The sequence below is a fragment of the Meles meles genome, chromosome 1 (genome assembly GCF_922984935.1).
Source record: "Meles meles chromosome 1, mMelMel3.1 paternal haplotype, whole genome shotgun sequence".
Taxonomy (NCBI): Eukaryota; Metazoa; Chordata; class Mammalia; order Carnivora; family Mustelidae; genus Meles; species Meles meles.
This window is the reverse complement of record NC_060066.1, coordinates 181,292,540-181,310,789: the sequence shown is the minus strand read 5'-3', so window position 1 is coordinate 181,310,789 and position 18,250 is coordinate 181,292,540. Positions and strand designations below refer to the sequence as shown.

At 43.4% G+C, this 18,250-nt stretch overlaps 1 protein-coding gene across 2 annotated transcripts in view; it reads right to left on the bottom strand.

Moving 5' to 3' along the window:
• Window positions 1-18,250, bottom strand: part of TESK2 (testis associated actin remodelling kinase 2) — a 133,850-nt gene that overhangs the window by 2,555 nt on the left and 113,045 nt on the right. For both annotated transcript variants that reach the window (XM_046009983.1, XM_046009992.1), the window contains 5 exons: window positions 7,199-7,345; window positions 1,157-1,239; window positions 826-910; window positions 489-572; window positions 203-289 (listed from right to left, as the gene is read on the bottom strand). In XM_046009983.1, the coding sequence (XP_045865939.1) occupies window positions 203-289; window positions 489-572; window positions 826-910; window positions 1,157-1,239; window positions 7,199-7,345 (486 nt within the window). The remainder of the gene's footprint in view (window positions 1-202; window positions 290-488; window positions 573-825; window positions 911-1,156; window positions 1,240-7,198; window positions 7,346-18,250) is intronic.

Genomic DNA, 18,250 nt, shown 5'->3' with positions numbered 1-18,250 from the left:
ACAGAACAATTTTCCTTTTCTTCGTCCAGGGCTCTGGACAGTCTGTCAGGCCTGGAGGAGGGGCCATGGGCACTGCTATTCATCAGTGAAAACAAGGCTCCTCATGAAGCTAATTAGCAGCCTGTCCCTACAGTCCTAACTAGATGAAAGGGGTTCAGCCAGCCTCTGACCAAAGCTGGGGGAAGGAGAGGGAGATACTCACATTACAGCAGTTGAAGGTGAGCTGCAGAAAGTCTGGGGGACAGTCTCCCACCATATGCTGGAAAGCATCATAGTCTAACCCGAAGTTCTGTGGATAGGTATGGTAGGGAGGGGACACGGAAGACCAGTCATTGATCCCTCCACCCATCCTGGCCTGCTTAGGAGAGGCTGAGAATTGCCCCCAAAGTAACCACACAGTTCCAGCAACTCCACCCTGGGAACAACAGTTCCAGAGCTTCAAAACCAGCCCCATCCCACTGGCACTGTGCCCTATGCCTGCAGCTCACCTCTGTGCGGGGAAGACAGTCCGGATCAGCCTGGATGCGGGCGATAATCTCACAGAGGATGATACCGTAAGAGAACACATCCGCCTGGTGGGTAATGAGACCTCAGTTTCTTTCTCAGTGGAGTGAGAGGTGGGGTTTCTGCCCCTCAGGTCCACCAGCACAGGCCTGTGCCCTACTGTCTGCATTTCATTCAGTTCATTTACTGGGCAGCTGCCAAGTACCAGCCCTGGTCTTGGCAGGATATAGCTCCCCACCCGGAACATACAGGTTGATCCTGGATACTTTCTGCTAAGAGTGGATTCTAAGGAGAACCAGGCCCCGGGGTCCCCAGACTCACCTTTTCATTATAGGGCTCATCTCGGAGAACCTCAGGTGCCATCCAGAATGGTGAGCCCACCACGGCCAGCTTTTCACTCCCCATGCTGTGGGGTGGGGGTGGAGGGGAGATTATATGGAAAATCAGCTTGCCACTGGCTGGCGCAATGGGATACCTGACCACTGGGAACTCCTCTCCCTGAAGGGGAGAAGTCTTAGAAGGCACTAAGACTGGCCACATTTAGGGTGCTGGGACTGAGCTGTGACCAAGTTCTGGCCTCTGGGAAAGAAGCTGGAGCTTTCCTTTTCCTTTGATCCCTTCTGTGACCCCAGTACCAATTAGGACTACCCACCTGACATCAGGAATCTTCTCAGCCAGGCCAAAGTCAGCTACCACTGCAGAGTAACCATTCTCATCCCTCTTTATCAGGCAGTTCTAGGGTTCCCAAAGAAGAAGACAATGTGGCTCAGAAGGGGGGCCACCCAGCCATAAGGTTATCACCACCCCTCCCTGCCACAGGACACCTTGGCTCTCCTCCTTGGTGAAATAACACTCTTAGCTGACCCCAGTGGTCAGACTTGGGGGCTCTGTCACCCATGGGAGATGGCTCAGGCCTGGATCTTGGGTTCCTGCCCTAAGATTCATATGCTTCCAACAAATATTTATCTTTGCTTTCTATATACTAAGCCTCAGTGAACAGACATCTTTGTCCTCTTGGAGCTTACAATCTAGTAGAGGAAGACAGACTATCAGGCCCCTGGCTTCCCATTCTCTTTTCCTCAGAATGCAGAGACCCAAACACTAGCCTGACCTTGTCAAGTAATGTAAGCGTAAGACAAGCGTTCAGGCCTGGACTACCTTTCACTGCCCACAGGATCACAACCAGCTTCCTCTCTATGACCTGGCTCTAACCAACTGACCTCTCCCCTCCCCCTGCTGTTCCTATGCACACATCTCCATCCAAACTTGTTACAGACAACCTGTACTCCTAAAGCCTGAACAGCTCCTTCAAGCTTTTGTCGTTGCTTATACAGTTCCCTTCCATTTGGAATGTTCTCCCAACTCTCCTTTTCATGTATTTTTATGTATTTTAAAATACATAAAAGTGACCTTTCCACCCTGTCATTACCACCCTCTCTCTCTTGTCAACTCCTTTAACTCCTCCTCTCTGCCACTTCCTCTTACAGTCTAGCAGAGAACAGGTTCTGGTTCAGGTCTTGCCTCCTCACAGCACTCAACTTGTGACAGAGGCTCAGGATGTGTTCACTGAACAAGAAAAAGGATGAACCCAGATGACATAAATAAACACAAATCAGCAACTAGCTCTCCCCAAACAGCTGCATTCAAAATAGCCCTACACACTCACTCAGGAGGCACCTCCCTCCACCCCCTTTCTCCAGAGGCAGGAGAGAGTAGGGATCCTGGGCTCAGGGACATCTCTGGGGCCAGCAAGGCCCTATCTGACCCAAACCTGCCCTCCCTCCTCCTCACCGGGCTTGGCATGCAGTTGCCATCCTGCTTCCAGGATGCATCCATGCATCACCTCCTGCTTCCTCCACCGCAGGTACGAATGACTCCCTTTCTTTGACCTCGATGTGATCATACTATTCTCTCCCTGAGCTGGAAGGAGCCTGTGATTTCATCATCTCCTACCCTGGGTCCCAGATGGACATGCACCATATCTGGCTTCCAAGCAGGACCATCCTTGTGGTCCTTTGGCCCTCCCATCCTTTGGCCCTCCCATCAAGTCGTGCTACCTCAGCACCCCTAAGCCCCCCAACTATCACTGTGAGAGGACGGGCCTGGGCCAGATATTGCCTGTTGAAAAGCCAGAGCCCAGGCTACAAGACACAGGCTTGTGAGGCAGTATCAGCTCAGGTCGGTCACGTTATTCCCCCCCCCCCCCCCCTTTCCACCAACAACTCAGGCTCCCATCTCCAAGGCTCAGTCTAAAGTCCTACTTACTATTTGCTTTACAGCCCTCAGAAACAGCCCCATAAATTCAGCCTGGGAGCAGCAGATAAGGAAAAAAGAATATGGCCACAGTACACTGCCCTTGTCAAAGCCGTGCAGTTTCTGCCCCAGCTTCACATTCATGGACATCTACTGTCCGCTTACTGCAAACCCACGTAGGGGTAAGTGACTTCACAGTAGTTTCTGTGAACAGCTGAGAAATGGCTAAGGCAGGGATGATTGGGGCCCCACAATATGGGACAAAGCTACCCAGTTTGCCTCTCGTCTGGAGGGTGACTCCTGCCCCTTGTGCAGCTTCTCACAGCCAATAGCTGGCACGGGAGCCAAAGACAAAGATGGGATACTGCAAACCAAAAGAGCCAGACGTTTGGAGCCTGTATCTGAGGTGATAAGGAAAATGTGGAGGAACCCTGCTGGATTAGCCCCTGCGGGATTTACCAAAAACTCCCAGCCTGCCCTTAAACACCCTGCCCTTAATGGGGTCTAGGCTAGTGAGGTATGGCTGGCCACACTTGCTGTTTTCACTTCCTTATCTCCCACTCATTCCTCATCGGTTTCTGCTGTGAGTTCCCCCAGAGGATACAATGACTTCTATGGCATTAATTTCAATAGACAAAATTAGTTCTTATATACTTGCTCTTTCTGCTGCTGACATTGCTGACTACTTCTTTCAACACTTTTTTATGTGATTCAGGAATCATATTAATACTGGGCATGCAGGGGCACCTGGGTATCTCCGTCAGTTAAGCATCTTGCCTTCAGTTTGGGTCATGATCCCAGGGTCCTGGGATTGAGCCCCACATTGAGCTCCCTGCTCGGTAGAGAGCCTCCTTCTCCCTCTCCCTCTGCTGCTCTCCCTGCTTGTGCTCTCTCTGCCTCTGTCTCTCCGACAAACACATAAATAAACTCTTTAAAAAATAATAATAATAAATATGTTCCAAATCAGTCACTCTTTCTTCATTCCCACTACCCTTGTGCATTAGGTCCTCCTCATTCCTCCCCTGAATAGTGCAACACTTCTGTAACTAGTGTCCCAGTTACAGTCCTGGTCCGGGCTTGATCTCTATTATTCACCTTCCTCATTCCTGCCAGCATGACCTTAGTAAAATGTAAATCTGTGTTACTCCCCTATTTAAAAGCCATCAATGACATATTGTATGATTCCATTTATATGAAATGTCTAGAATAAGCAAATCCATAGAAAGTGAAAATGGATGAGTGGTTGCCCAGGGCTAAAGGGAGAAGGGACTCCAGTGTGGGGCTTTCATTCTGGAATGATGAAAAGTTCCGAAATTAGATAGTGGTGGTGGCTGAATATACTAAAAGCCACTGAAATACATACTTTGAAAGGGTAAATTGTGTTTTATGTGAAGTATATCTCAAAAAAGCTGAGTGGCTTTCTCCACTTCCTATCTAGAAGATTAAATCTAAGCCACACAATATATGATCAGAGTCCTCTCTTTTCAACTCTTATTCCCTACCGCTCCTCCCTCCCAGTCTGCACATCATAGAGTTCATACCACTATGCCTTCGTTTGTGCAATTCCCTGTGTCTGCTCTGATCTAGAATATGACCTCCAGCATGCGTACTGATAATAATTAAACTAAACTAGTAAGTATAATTCAGTTTTCCAGATTCAGTTCAGCCCCCATCTCCTCTGAGAAGCCTGCTCTGTACTCTCAGGTTGGGTTAAATACCCTTTTTTCAAAGCATCCTATGCATCGCCCTCTCTGTAACAGTCCCATCTACCACGTGATAAAGAAAGTCTGTATAGTCCCTTCCCATGGCTAGAGACTATAAGTTTTAGGAAAGCAGTGATGTCTTAAGAAGGAGATGGCCCAGAGAATACTTCCTAGCCCCTTGGGTAAGGGAAAGATTGCCTACTTCTGTCTATATGGCACCCTAAGAGTACCAAACATTTTTCACAAACACAGTCAAAACAACATTGTCAGGTGAGCAGATCTAAGATTTTTACATTTAAAATGAGAAAAATGAAGCTTACAACTGTAAGTGGTAAAGACCCAGGTTTCCTAAGGGTTCTCACATGACACTGCCCTCCCCAGAAAGAGGCTGAAAAGCTTTCCCCTTTTATAATGAAGCAATGTAGGCTTCAGCAAGGTCATGGCAGGAGCAACGTAGTCTTAAGAGAGCAGCAGGGGCCAGGGGCCGTGGAGAAGGCAGCACTATGTGCAATACCGTAAAACCCCTTCATTTGGGACTCCAGCCACTATCTCAAACGTCCAAAGGCATCTAGTACAATGCTTGCATTTCTCACCCAACTTGGACATGGCCTCATTATAACTAGGTGGCTAAAGAATACAAAATATGAAGCTCAGACCACTGTGGCGTTCTGAAGAAGCCAGACCAGTTTTCAGGCTGTGTGGAATATAAGGTCCACTACATATAGGACGAAGAATGCTTTATTCAAAAGTGTCTTTGGGGCGCCCTGGGTGGCTCAGTTGGTTAAATGTCCAACTTGATTTCGGGGTCATAATCTCAGGGTTGTGAGGCTGAGCCCCATGTCAGGCACCATGCTGGGCATGGAGCCTGCTTAAGATTCTCTCTCCCCAAACCATAAGAGACTCTTAATCTCAGGAAACAAACTGAGGGTTGCTGGGGAGGCTAGGGATAGGATGGCTGGGTGATGGACACTGGGGAGGGTATGTGCTATGGTGAGTGCTGTGAATTGTGTAAGACTGATGAATCACAGACCTGTACCCCCGAAACAAATAATACATTATATGTTAATTTAAAAAATTAAAAAGATTCCCTCTCCCTTGGCCCTCCCTACTCCCTCTGGGGGGAAAAAATTGTATCCTTGCCCAGAGTAAGCAGAAGACATAAGGGAGGCTCAGACAGACCTTCCTGATGGGAAATGTTTCTGATTTTCAGGCTCAAAAAGGAGCATAGGCCCTACAGCTGCCTGGGTTCTGTTCCTCTGTGTCCGCTCCCCTATTAGAATTCATCACACTAGAGCAGAGAGACTTCTCTGTTTGCCTCTTCAGTGACGGAATGATCCCATTCATCTCTGTGTCTCAAACCTAGCACAGACACACAGAAACAGCTTAGCAAAAGTTTCTTATTTGAAAGTTTGGGCAGATAATTGAACAACTGGGCTTCTTTTCATATGTGTCAAAGGCATACACTAATCATACATTCAGCTCCCCACTGTGGGGCCTAAGCTCACAAGGGACTCAAAGGGGTCTTATGACTTATGAGATCATAACCTGAGCCGAAACCAAGAGTCAGATGCCCAACCGACTGAGCCACCCAGGCGTTCCTCCACTTGCCATCTTAATGCTGCTTCAGCAACAGTGCAGCTGACTACAAAAGGCCCTGCCACACCCAGGCGCCCCATATCCACCTCCCCAAAGCTATTTTCTCTGCAGCAGTTTATAAGCCAATCGCCAGGGTCCCTTAGGGGCAGTACTGCTGTTTGGAACACAAGAACCGCTGTTGTGTGAGGTAACCAAGGACTTACTGTTCTGGGCCTTATTGGCTCTGAGAGTACAGCTTGCTTGTGTCCCCTTTGCAAACTTTGTCTTATAACAAGCTCCCTCACCCCTCCTTCATGACAGAAGGGGTGCAGGAGTCTGGTATGCATGTCTATATGTGTGCATGTGTAGGTGTTGCGGGTGGAGAATGAAATGACAGCTATTCTTGGACAAGTACAAAACTCCTCTATACCTCTCTAGAAGACTTTAAATCAGCTCTTGCACAGAAGTCCTGTTAGGTGGCTTATAGTTCCCACATCAATGATCAAACAATACTATTTATATAAGCCTGGTTATGGTGGTGTCCTGGGCCACTTGGCCCTGAAGTGCCTGCCTTGTAGCATGGCCAACTTCCTCTAAAAGCAACTCTTTTCTAACCTAGTCACACAGCAATCTGGACAGCAAGAGACTAGCTGATGCCAAAGAAGAACTGGCAGAAGGGCAGAAACTCAATCACACAGATAGAAAATGGGTCAGTACATTATAGCCCTCACAACCTGCACTCAAATGACAAAAGCAGTGAACTCCTGCTCTCAGTTAAGAGCTACCTCCTGAAGGCCGTGAAAGAGAACTCTACGACACAGGCCCCCAATTTGCAATGACTGCTGTCACTCCTACAGGAGAGGACTATCTTAACCCTCCCACGTCACCTGCTCCTGCAACACTCATTCAGACTGGGTCAAGGATTAAGATTCTTAAGATATATATGTTGCCTGGCTCAACACTAAAAGGTACCCGCTGTGAGCCAACACTGCCTTTCTAAGGACTAGCTGTACAGAGTAGTAAGTTATATTCTCTGTGACTAAATGATAAATCTATATGAGATCTTCATCATTTCAAAGCTCATTAGTGACTGGTTTCTTAACATAGCTTTCTGGTAACGGAAGACAGTGTCTCAAAGAGTTGTGCAAGGAAAGCCTTCATACCTTAGATGTGAGGTCCCGATGGAAAATGCCTTTGAAGTGAAGGTAGCTGAGGCCCACTGCTATGTCGTAGGCCAGTTTCACCCTCACAGTCCAGGGCAAATGCAGGTTACTGTCTAACAACTGCTCCAGGTTTCCAGAGTTGATATACTGCAAAACAAAAGGAAAAACCCAGTCACCATTTGTCAGGAATGTTTAGGCTGGTGGTGAAACCATTAGAGAATAAACACCTAGAGAATGGAGATTCCATGTTTTTTACTTTTTTTAAGTTACTGAGGGTTTCTTCGGTGCACAGGCACTATGGTAGGTGCTGCACACAGTGGCCCTTTCCTTTGCGGAGATGACAATCTATTAAGTGGTACAAACAGTATCATGTGGTAAATGCTAAAACACAGCTTTGTACAGGTACAACAGCACTATGAGCGCAGAGGATAAAGTTACAAAAGTCAATCTGGGCATGTCAGAGGAAGCTGCACAGAGGAAATAAGAAATCAAAAGGATGGCCTGGGGGAACAGGAAAGAAAGACAATGCATACAGAGGGAGCAGTATATGCAAAGTTATAGATTAGGTGCCAGGTGCATTCAGGAAATAATTTACTCAGTATGGCCAGAGTGCATGAAGAGTAGAAACAGGTGAGGCCAATATACTTTGCTAAGATATATGGACTTTATCCTGTCTATCAGAACAAAATAAGTCCAAAAAAAGAGCAAAATACTCATCTTTATTTTTCAAAGAAAAGATTTTTTTAAAGCAATCGTATGATTGATGGATTAGACAGATTATGGAAATGGGTAAATAGGCAATTATTGCAATCATCCTGGTGAAAGAAGGGTGCATCTGTTAAGGCAACAGAGGAGACACTGGAACAGAGCAAGATTCAAGATAAACTTGATGGCAGAGTTAAAAACAGACACACACAAAACTTGATGACAGTCTGGATGGGGGGGACGAGAGCAATGAAAATCTCTAGGTTGATCCCGGGCTCCTGGATGCCATTATTAATAGCCACAAAATAGACAAAAAGACATGTTTTTAGAAGCAGCAGCAAGGTTAAAAATAGTGAGCTCAGCTAGGACATGTTGAGCGTAAGCGCTTGTGGGACAGCCAAGGTAGAGATGTCCTAAAAAGAGCTTAGACAAAGTCTGAGCTAGAGACCAACATTTAGGAGGCAGTAACAATGAGCTGAAGTAGTCACTGACCCCTCAGGATGTATGAAGTTGTCCAGGGGTTAACATATAAGGTGAGAAATTCACAGAATCCTAAGGAATAGTAACATTTAAAGGAGCAGGCAGAGGAAGAACCAAACAAGAATGTTACCATTAAAGTCAAAGAAGGAGAATATTCTAAAGTGGAAATGATGATGAAAAATATCAAACGCTATACAATTAGAGTAAAGTGAGCAGGAAAATTTCCACTGAACTTGCAACTAAGAAATCATCGGTAACTATGGCGACAGCAGTTGGTCAAGACCAGAGTTAAGACCAAAGTGAACTGAAGCGTGAGTAAGAAGATAAGGGTATGGAGAAACTATGGGAAGATGTTCTCCTTCAATAAATTTGGCTGTTCATCATTTCTACAAACCGATGAAATGGAGAAAAAAAAAGGAGCAAATAAATGTATTTGTATAGAGGTGATAAGAGTCAGAGTAATAATAGTAACAACAGCAACAAAACAACAGTAGCAACAGCTAATATTTATTCACCATAGTGCTTACTTTGTGCCATGCATTAGTCTAAGAACTTAACATCAATTATCTCATTTAATCTGCACATAACTGTATGAATTAAGTATACTATTATTCTCATTTTATAAAATGCATTTAGAAGTTAACAGCCAGGGTTCAAACCCAGGCAGTTTAGCCCAGAATCCATATTCTTTTTTTTTTTTTTTTTTTATTTGACAGAGAGAGACCACAAGTAGACAGAGAGGCAGGCAGAGAGAGAGAGAGGGAAGCAGGCTCGCCGCCGAGCAGAGAGCCAGATGTGGGACTCGATCCCAGGACCCTGAGATCATGACCTGAGCCTAAGGCAGCGGCTTAACCCACTGAGCCACCCAGGCGCCCCCAGAATCCACATTCTTAACCACTACATTACATTAGACTAACAAGCTGCAGCATCTGAGTCAAAGAGCCTCATACAGAACAGGAGCTCAAAAATTTTTGCCAAGGAGATCATGAATTTATTCAAACCTTACATGATATATTATATTTCTTCTCCTTTCATAAGCGAAAAAGGAAAAATTCCTCTAAGCTTAACATTAAGCTCTTAAATACCTATTTTGGGGGGTGATACTGAATTTAACAACCAGGGAACCTAAAGGGGGAGCAGTCAGGGGATCTGAATTTTCGTCCAATTCTGCCTCTTTTTTTTTTTTAATTTTATTTTATTTTATTTATTTGACAGAGAGAGAGAGCATAAGTAGGCAGAGAGGCAGGCAGAGAGAGAGAGGAGGAAGCAGGCTCCCTGCGGAGCAGAGAGCCTGACGCGGGGCTCGATCTCAGGACTCTGAGATCATGACCTGAGCCGAAGGCAGCGGCTTAATCCACTGAGCCACCCAGATGCCCCCCAGTTCTGCCTCTTAATAATTAATTACCCTTGGGCAAATCAACTAACCAGTTATTTCTACAACCATTCAGTGAGTATATCTCCACTTCCTGTCACCCCCATATGACAGTAAGAACCTATCAGTTTACATCAACATTATTTTCCTTCTGTGATTAGAATTTTACTACCTATAAAATAGATATTATAATTCCTGATCCATATAACTCACAATGTCATCATGAGACTCTAATACAAGCATACGAAAGTGCTTAGAAAAAAATTTAAGTGCCATACAGTCTGAGATGTCATGATGCGGTAACATAAGCACCAGAAAGAACCAGTTGGGGGCAGCACGATGCAGCACTTCATATCCTTGGACGCCCCGGCTCAGGCTTGGCACCGCAGAGAGAATGGCTAAAAATACACCTAATTTCTCAAAAGGGAAACCTTTCAATCTGCTCCATTCTACTTGATAATCCATCTTGGAAATCTCAAAATGAGGCATACTGATGGCATTAACACAGCACCTTTCATCTCTTCACTCTAGCTTAATCTGTCCACAGTTCACATTTGAGGAGCCCATTTGCTAAAAAGAAACTAAACTTGCAAACTTCAAGCTACTTGGGAGCAATATAGTGAACATCTCATCATGCAAATTCTTTTAGTTCTGACAGTCAGAAAGAACTGAAAAGGTGGTTCACTTCTTTGATAGGGTGACAATGTGACATGGAAGGCCTTCAGGAGCCACTGAGGTTTCCCAACTGAGGGCCAGGCAGAAAAGACTACAGTGAAAAGGCTGTATCTGGGGTGCCTGGGTGGCTCAGTGGGTTAGAGCCTCTGCCCTCGGCTCTATGATCCTGGGGTCCTGGGATTGAGCCCTGCATCGGGCTCTCTCTGCTTTGCAGGGAGCCTGCTTCCTCCTCTCTCTCTGCCTGCCTCTCTGCCTACTTGTGATCTCTGTCTGTCAAATAAGTAAAATCTTTAAAAAAAAAAAAGAAAGAAAGAAAGAAAAGCCTATATCGGCATTCTCTCTGGGCCAAGATAAGCCAGGACTCTTGATTCTGGTTCAGAAAAACACATATTTACTCTTTTCAGCATGTCTTTGAAGATCTGAGAATCCATAGATCAAGGCATAAGATGGAGAGCAGAGGAGAAAGGTGAGGTGAGGTGAGGAATCACACCCTTAGGAGGTTCTGGTTCTTCCAGGCAAGATGGAAGAAGCACAAACCAAGACCAGAGAGGGAAACTAAATGGAGTTTCTTATTACAAACCATTTATCTTGCTTGCCTTTGGCGAATATTTTTAGAGGGGGCTGATAAGCCTCTGGGCCTTCAGAAACCACAACTTTTGAGTGTCTCAAGACCTTTGTGTGTATGAAGAAAGGAAGTTTGAGATCTGCCAATAAGGAAGATTTCTAAGTTGCTACACACTCTGTGTGCCCATTAGTTGGGACGTTCACTTCCCCATAAGCAACTCCCAGCACAAGCTCAGCTGGTGTGTCCTCTGGCCAATCCCTCTGTGGGAAGCAGAGGCAAGATCAACTACACTGGCACATTCAGAGTCCCAGGATCAGGGTAACAGCTGCTTGGCTTTGTTTTCTTCCAGACCACTCCCTTGGGCAGCTCTACAAAACAACATAAGGCCTAAGGCATTGGCAGTGCCTTTAAATAACCTACTAGAGAGATAAGATTTTATATTTTTTATTGTTGTCCTTTTACACTTTCAAGCTCAGAAAACTGTAGTATCAGCCAACCAAGAGCTACAGGTACTTCAGGACCTCTTAGTGACTGTTCTGCAACTTTATCTACACCCAAACCTGCCTTTCCAATTCGCGGTCTAATAAAAATATTATAAGAGTTTCTACCAATTCATTTGTGTTTGGTACTTGATTTCATTAAAGACTCTTATCCTAAAAGGCAGTCAATAAATAGATGTGTGCTGGAGACTAAACAATATTATGTATGCAAGAAATCATATGTCAACACCACAAAAAAAAAATCACCACAGGGTCAGATTAGTGGACACTCAGTTTTCCACTCAGGAATATCAATTAATTTCTACAACCATTCAGTTATTTCTACAACCATTCAGTGGATACATCTCCACTTCCTATCACTCCCATATGACAGTAAGAACCTATCAGTTTACATCAACATTATTTTCCTTCTGTGATTAGAAGAGTACATTACACAGAATAAATGTAGGTAGATAAAGATGAGTAATAGTTTATAACTTAAGGAAGTCCAGTGAAAGACACAGATATAAGTAAATAATACCAATAACCCTTTAGTAGAGGTAAATACTTGAGGTATAAAAGAAGAAACTGACTCTCCCTAAGCTTGGAAAATTTCAAAGAGAAGCTAACATCTGAGGAGGATCCTAAAAGATGGCTAGAAGTTGTGTAGACTGAGAATATAGTTCTTTCCATATATCCCCATAGGCTCTGATGGTACCAGCTCAGACACAGACGACACATAAACATGCCCACAAAGAGAATAGTCTGGAGCAGCACTAGGCAACACTTACCTCTCAATGAGGTAACACTCACTACACCCAGGGCCCCTGTTAGCTGATTTTAGTCAGTTAGAGTAGCCTCACCCGGTCATGATCAGTCAGAAGAATAAGACAAAATGGTTGATTTTTTTTTTTAAACTTTGGATTATCAACGTACTGATACCTGCCACTAACAAGCTTATCCCTGAACAGTGGCTCAAAGGCATATTCAGAGGCTGTGAAGAAAATATCAACTGTAAGGATTATTACTTTTTGAAAAATCTACCCAACTGGCCTGGAGCTAGGGCATTCACTCAAACCAGATAAATGTGCTGCCATCCAACTAACAGAGATCATTTGCTACCATGTAATTAGCAGAGCTGTCCTGAGGAAGATCCGTCCAGCTCTCTAACCATCCACCTACACAAACACTGAAAGCCTGTTTGTGAAAACACAAAGCTAAGTGGGGACAGTCTCTCCCCTTAATTCACAGTCTAGTCTACTTTACTGTCCAGTCGAGGTGATAATCAACTACAATTTTCTCTTCATACACAACAGTAACATATATGCTATACAGAAAATATCACTCTAACAGTAACGTGCCAACTGTATAGAAAAGTCAGGAATTGAACGTAGGAGAACAGTTAGGAGGCTTCTGGAATCACCTAGGTAGGAAGGGGTGAATAAGACAATGACCACAAGAATGGAAAGGAGGTTATTATCTGGAGACACCTTAGAGGTAGAAGCAACAGGATTTGGTGTTTAATTAGAGGCAGGGAGTAATGAAAAGAAATAAGGTACACAAAGTATGTCCAGCATAGTGCTTAGTTCATAGTATACAACTCACTCTGCCCACTATCAATATCTTATCTTCATAAACCCTCCCTGGGTTATTCCACTGGCTTTCTATCTAGTCTTTTTGCCCCTTTCTTGAACAGACATAGCCCTCATTCCAATCCATTTTCCATAATACAGCCCAAATACTCCTGAAATGCCAACTTGGACTCAATCCCCTGTTAAAACTATTCAATAATGCCTTATTACTCTTAGGATAACCCACAACCCTTACTTAGCATAGAATATAAAGCCATTCACTCCTGCTTATAAAGGTCTGACCCCTGCTTACTTGAACATTTGCACACAGTGCTGGTCCTTTTGCCTGGAATACCTTCCCTCCCCAAGCCTGGCTAATCACTCATTGTTGAGTATTCAGTTCCATCTCATGGAAGCCCATATGCAGGACTGGGAATAAGAAAGACATTCTGTACAAAAGGAACACAAAGATAAAGTGCAGAGATTAGTAGTTACTCCTTTACTTTCTCCTGAGTAAGGTATAAGTAGAGAGAAGGGATCAAGCTAAAAAGTAAAGATGGACAGTACTGTATAGTGGAAAAGCCCACACACTATGGAGTTAGACAGCCTAGGACTGAATCTCACCTGTGACTAGCTGTATGACCCTAGGTTGGTCATTCAGTTTCTTTAATACTCATCTATAAAATGGGAATAAGAATAGTATCCACCCCCCAAAAAAGATTAGTATGTAATCTATAGAGTTACGAAGAGTCAATCGGTTGATGTGTGTAAAATGCTTAGAACAATATCAAAGAAAGTTCTCAGTATATGTCAGTTATCTATGCTATTTTATTATATTTGGAATCTCTAAGTTACCTTTCTTTTAAAATATTTATTTCTTTAAAATATATATTTCTTTTAAAATATATTAGTTATCTATGCTGTTATTATATTTATTATTATAAATATGTAATTTTTTTAGAGAAGTTCTGGAACACCAAGATGAAACATCTATAGTTAATTTGTCAGACCACAGGAGCACTAAAGGTTTATAGGTGAAATATACTATGATCTGTTGTGTGTTGAATCATGTCCCCAGAAAAGACATGCTCAAGTCCTAACCATTGGTAATTGTAAATGTGACCTTTTGGGGTAATAGTCTTTGCAGATGGAAAATCAAAAATGGGATCATACTGGAGTAGGGTAGACCCTTAATCCAATATGATTGGTATCTTTATAAAAAAAGAAGACGGGGCACCTGGGTGGCTGAGTCGTTAAGCGTCTGCCTTCAGCTCAGGTCATGATCCCAGGGTCCTGGGATGGAGCCCTGTATCAGGCTCCTTGCTTGGCTGGAAGCCTGCCTCTCCCTCTCCTACTCCCCCTGCTTGTGCTCCCTCTCTCACTGTATCTCTCTCTGTCAAATAAATAAAATCTTTAAAAAAAGAGAGAGAGAGACAAGAGACACAGACACACAGGGAGAATGTTACATAAGGGAGGCAGAGTTGTGAGTGACACATGTGTAAGCCAAGACACACCACCAGAAGCTAGGAAGAGGCAAAGAAGGATCTTCCCCTAAAGCTTTTAGAGAGAAAGCACGGCTCTGTCAACAGTTTGATTTTGTACTTCCAACCTTCAGAACTGTAAAGGAATCAATTTCTGTTGTTATAAGCCACCTACATTGTGGTGCTTTGTCATGGCAGCCCTGGGAAACTAATACATGCCCCAAACTACATTTTAGAAAGATCATGCTGGTAGCAGCATAGAGGAGGAACTAGAGGAAGGTTTGGAGGGTACTGCAAAAGTCCAGATGAGAGGTACTCAAATTCCTGACTTAGAATGCTATTATATTATAGGCATGAAAAGGTAGGCTACAGTCAGACTATGCAGAGATAGAATCTAACAGATATAGCAACTGGGTGGTAAATATGAGAACTGAAGGAAAAGAAAGGTAACTCAGAGATTCCAAATTCAGGTGTTCAGAGAAGTAATAGGAAGAGATCCTATCATCTTACGTGCCATCAGTAATTCCGAGACACATCAGAAACCAGCATCAATGTCAAATAGCCAAATCAGTGACTTGTCAAACCTCTGTTCTTTGGATAAGCCCTCTACAGACAAGGGCCCCGCCCCGACCTAGTTTTCACTGAAGCCCAACAATGCCATTGTGCTAGCCACTGTATGTTTTTTGGTCCGCTCCAAACACAAAGACTAGCAGACATCCCATCCTGCTGGCTTGGTTTGAAGAAGAAAAGAAAGCTTTGTTACCACCCCGGGTAATTTCAGGACAGGCATCCCAAGAGCGCCCTGTGGGAGGCTTGTGCTCCAAAGGAGCCTCCTGTTCTCAGCCCGAGGTTCTGCAGCCACTACAAGCATATATCCCTCCATCTGCCAAAACCCGAGTTTGCCACTGTTCAGGAGATCCACCAGGGCTTGCCTGACTGAAACAGTCAGTAGTAATGAACTGACCCAAAGAGAAAGGGAACCCAAAATGTGTTTCTACATATTTAAATGTTTCACTCTCTCTGCCTTCATATATGCCTATCTACTGCCAGAATATTCTTCTTCCCCTTCACAGCTCTTATTCATCCTCCTAAACCTAGCTCAACTCATTTATTTTGGAAAGCATTTCCTGACATTCCATTCTACACTTTGTGCCACATTAGCCCCCTGTAAGTATTTCTACTATTGCTTATCACATTGTACTATAACCCTGATGGTAGGGTCTTTCTCAACTTGGTGAGCCCAGTATCCAGTGAACAATAAATTGTTGAATGAACAAATGAATAAGTATATTTAAATAAATGCAGGCAGGTTTTAAGTTCTCTCTTATCATAAGTCATCCCAATTCAATCATTAATGTAATTTAAGATCAAAACGGGGGGAAGGGGCATCTAGATGGCTCAGTTGTTAAGCACCTGCCTTAGACTCAGGTCATGATCCCAGGATTCTGGGATCCCATCAGGATCCCTGCCCCGTGGGAAGCCTGCTTCTCCCTCTCCCACTCCCCCCTGCTTGTGTTCCCTCTCTTGCTGTGTCTCTCTGTCAAAAAAATAAATACAATCCTAAAAAATATATTTTAAATAATAATAATGCCTACCATATGGCTGATATTATGGTAGCCCTGGAAATAAAATGAAATACAAAACAGTGCATTTAGCCACTCAGTGATATAAAATTCTGAGGATACTTTTTTTTTTAAGATTTTTTTTTTTAATTTATTTGACAGACAGAGATCACAAGGAGGCAGAGAGGCAGGCAGAGAGAGAGAGGAGGAAGCAGGCTCCCCGCTGAGCAGAGAGCCCGATGTGGGGCTCAATCCCAGGACTCTGGGATCATGACCTGAGCCAAAGGCAGAGGCTTTAACCCACTGAGCCACCCAGGCGCCCCATGAGGATACTTTTATTACCTTATTGGCAAACTCCTTAAAGTGATCAAAATTACATGGGCTTAAAAAATATAACTGCTATCTCCTTTTGGAAATTATAGAAGATATTTCTTTTATCAGTAACTGAAAGAAGCCATAAAGATATCTCCCCTTCTTCATTCACACTTCCCATAGCTATATATTTAGTATGAACCCATTCACTGCTAAAAGAATATGTTTGCTTAATACACCTGAAGCAGTAGTAGGAGTGTTTTTCTGTGCATGTAAGCTACTATAAACATCAAAATGAATGTTTATCTAACAGATTCAAAAAAGTGTGATTAAGCTTTAGCCACAGATTTTTAACTCTTCCATCAAACATCTCATAATCAAAATCAAATTTGTTTAAATAAAGTAAACATTAAAAGATAAATCTGTAGAATAAATCTTCTCAAAGAAATAAACTAAGAAATAGTAAGACTGTTCCCTTTACCCTGTGAAGCTCTATATACAATCAATGGTCGGAGACATGATTTAAGATCAGCCCAGGGCTCCTAACTGCTCCATCTAGTCTGTTCTCATATCCCTAAGTCCACAAAGCTATTGGGTTCATGCTTCAAATTATTCTTCCCTTGAGTCTGCTACCCCACATCTACTACAAGCCTGCACTGAGCAGACCCACCTCAGATCTTTGTTTGACATTCACCTGGTGACTGGCCTCAGAGTGAGCAAAGCAGTCCATTAAGAAAGAAAAACACACCTTGCATCCCCACCAGATCTGAGGGATAGGAGCTTTACAGTGGACAAAATGAAAACAGAAACCAAAAGAACTTAAGTTTCTAATTAAGGTGATTTATATCAAAGGAACGGCATCTTCAAATGAACCAATAATTTCTTCTACCTACTCTGCCTGTATTAGTACACCACTTGGCCTCAGAATAAGGAGCAAATCAAGCAGAAGTTAAAAGAAGCAACTACAAGCTTAAATGGTATCTTCTAGTGGAAAATGGTAGGTGGAGGGATAGAAAGGGAGGAAAGGTTTTCAACTTGCTGTGTGGACGATAGCTTCCCAGCCCAATAGTCACGCCAAGTGCACGCAGAAATCTCTTAAAAAGGCTAAGGGTCAAATAGGTAACTAAATACCTTCACGTTCACAGAAATTCATGAAGACTACGAGTTATCAAAGGAAGGCGTGGAGACAGAGGACCCAGCCAGTTCTACTGCAGTCAAAACAGATTTGAGGTCTTGTGTATACATAATTACCTACACCCTCAAACAAGAAAGGAGAATCTTTTCTTTTCCTTGGTTTCAAACCATCTCAGATGTCAGAATGATGTATCCTCTTTAATGAGAGAATGAGAAAAATGAGGTGGTTGATCCTGAGCGTAATTTTTATTTTTAAGATTTACTTTAAGATTTATTTTTACCAACTTGTTCAAAATTATCTTTCCTCTGTTAGCCACTGGGACTCTCAGGGAAGCAGCTAATGGTAGTCTAATGCCAGCTCTCAAATTAAACAAAGCAGTGAATGGATATGATGCCATTCAGAAGGATTTGGGGATTCTAAACTGAAAAAAATCTTTTTCTAAATGACTAGAAGCGTGCTCGCTTCAGCAGCACATACACTAAATGACTAGAAGCAGAGAATGAGCATATTACTCAATTTGAAACCCATTTCTAAATAAATTCAGAGGGTCCTAACACATAATTAACTTCATTTCATGAGTTCACTGAAAACCGGTTCAATACCCTGTCTGGTAAAGTAGGCCCTCATAAATAATTGGTGAATGAACTTAGGAATGAAGTGTCCCTAACCATCTTCTGCATATAGGGATTCCTTCTCCACTCTCCATGAATCAGCT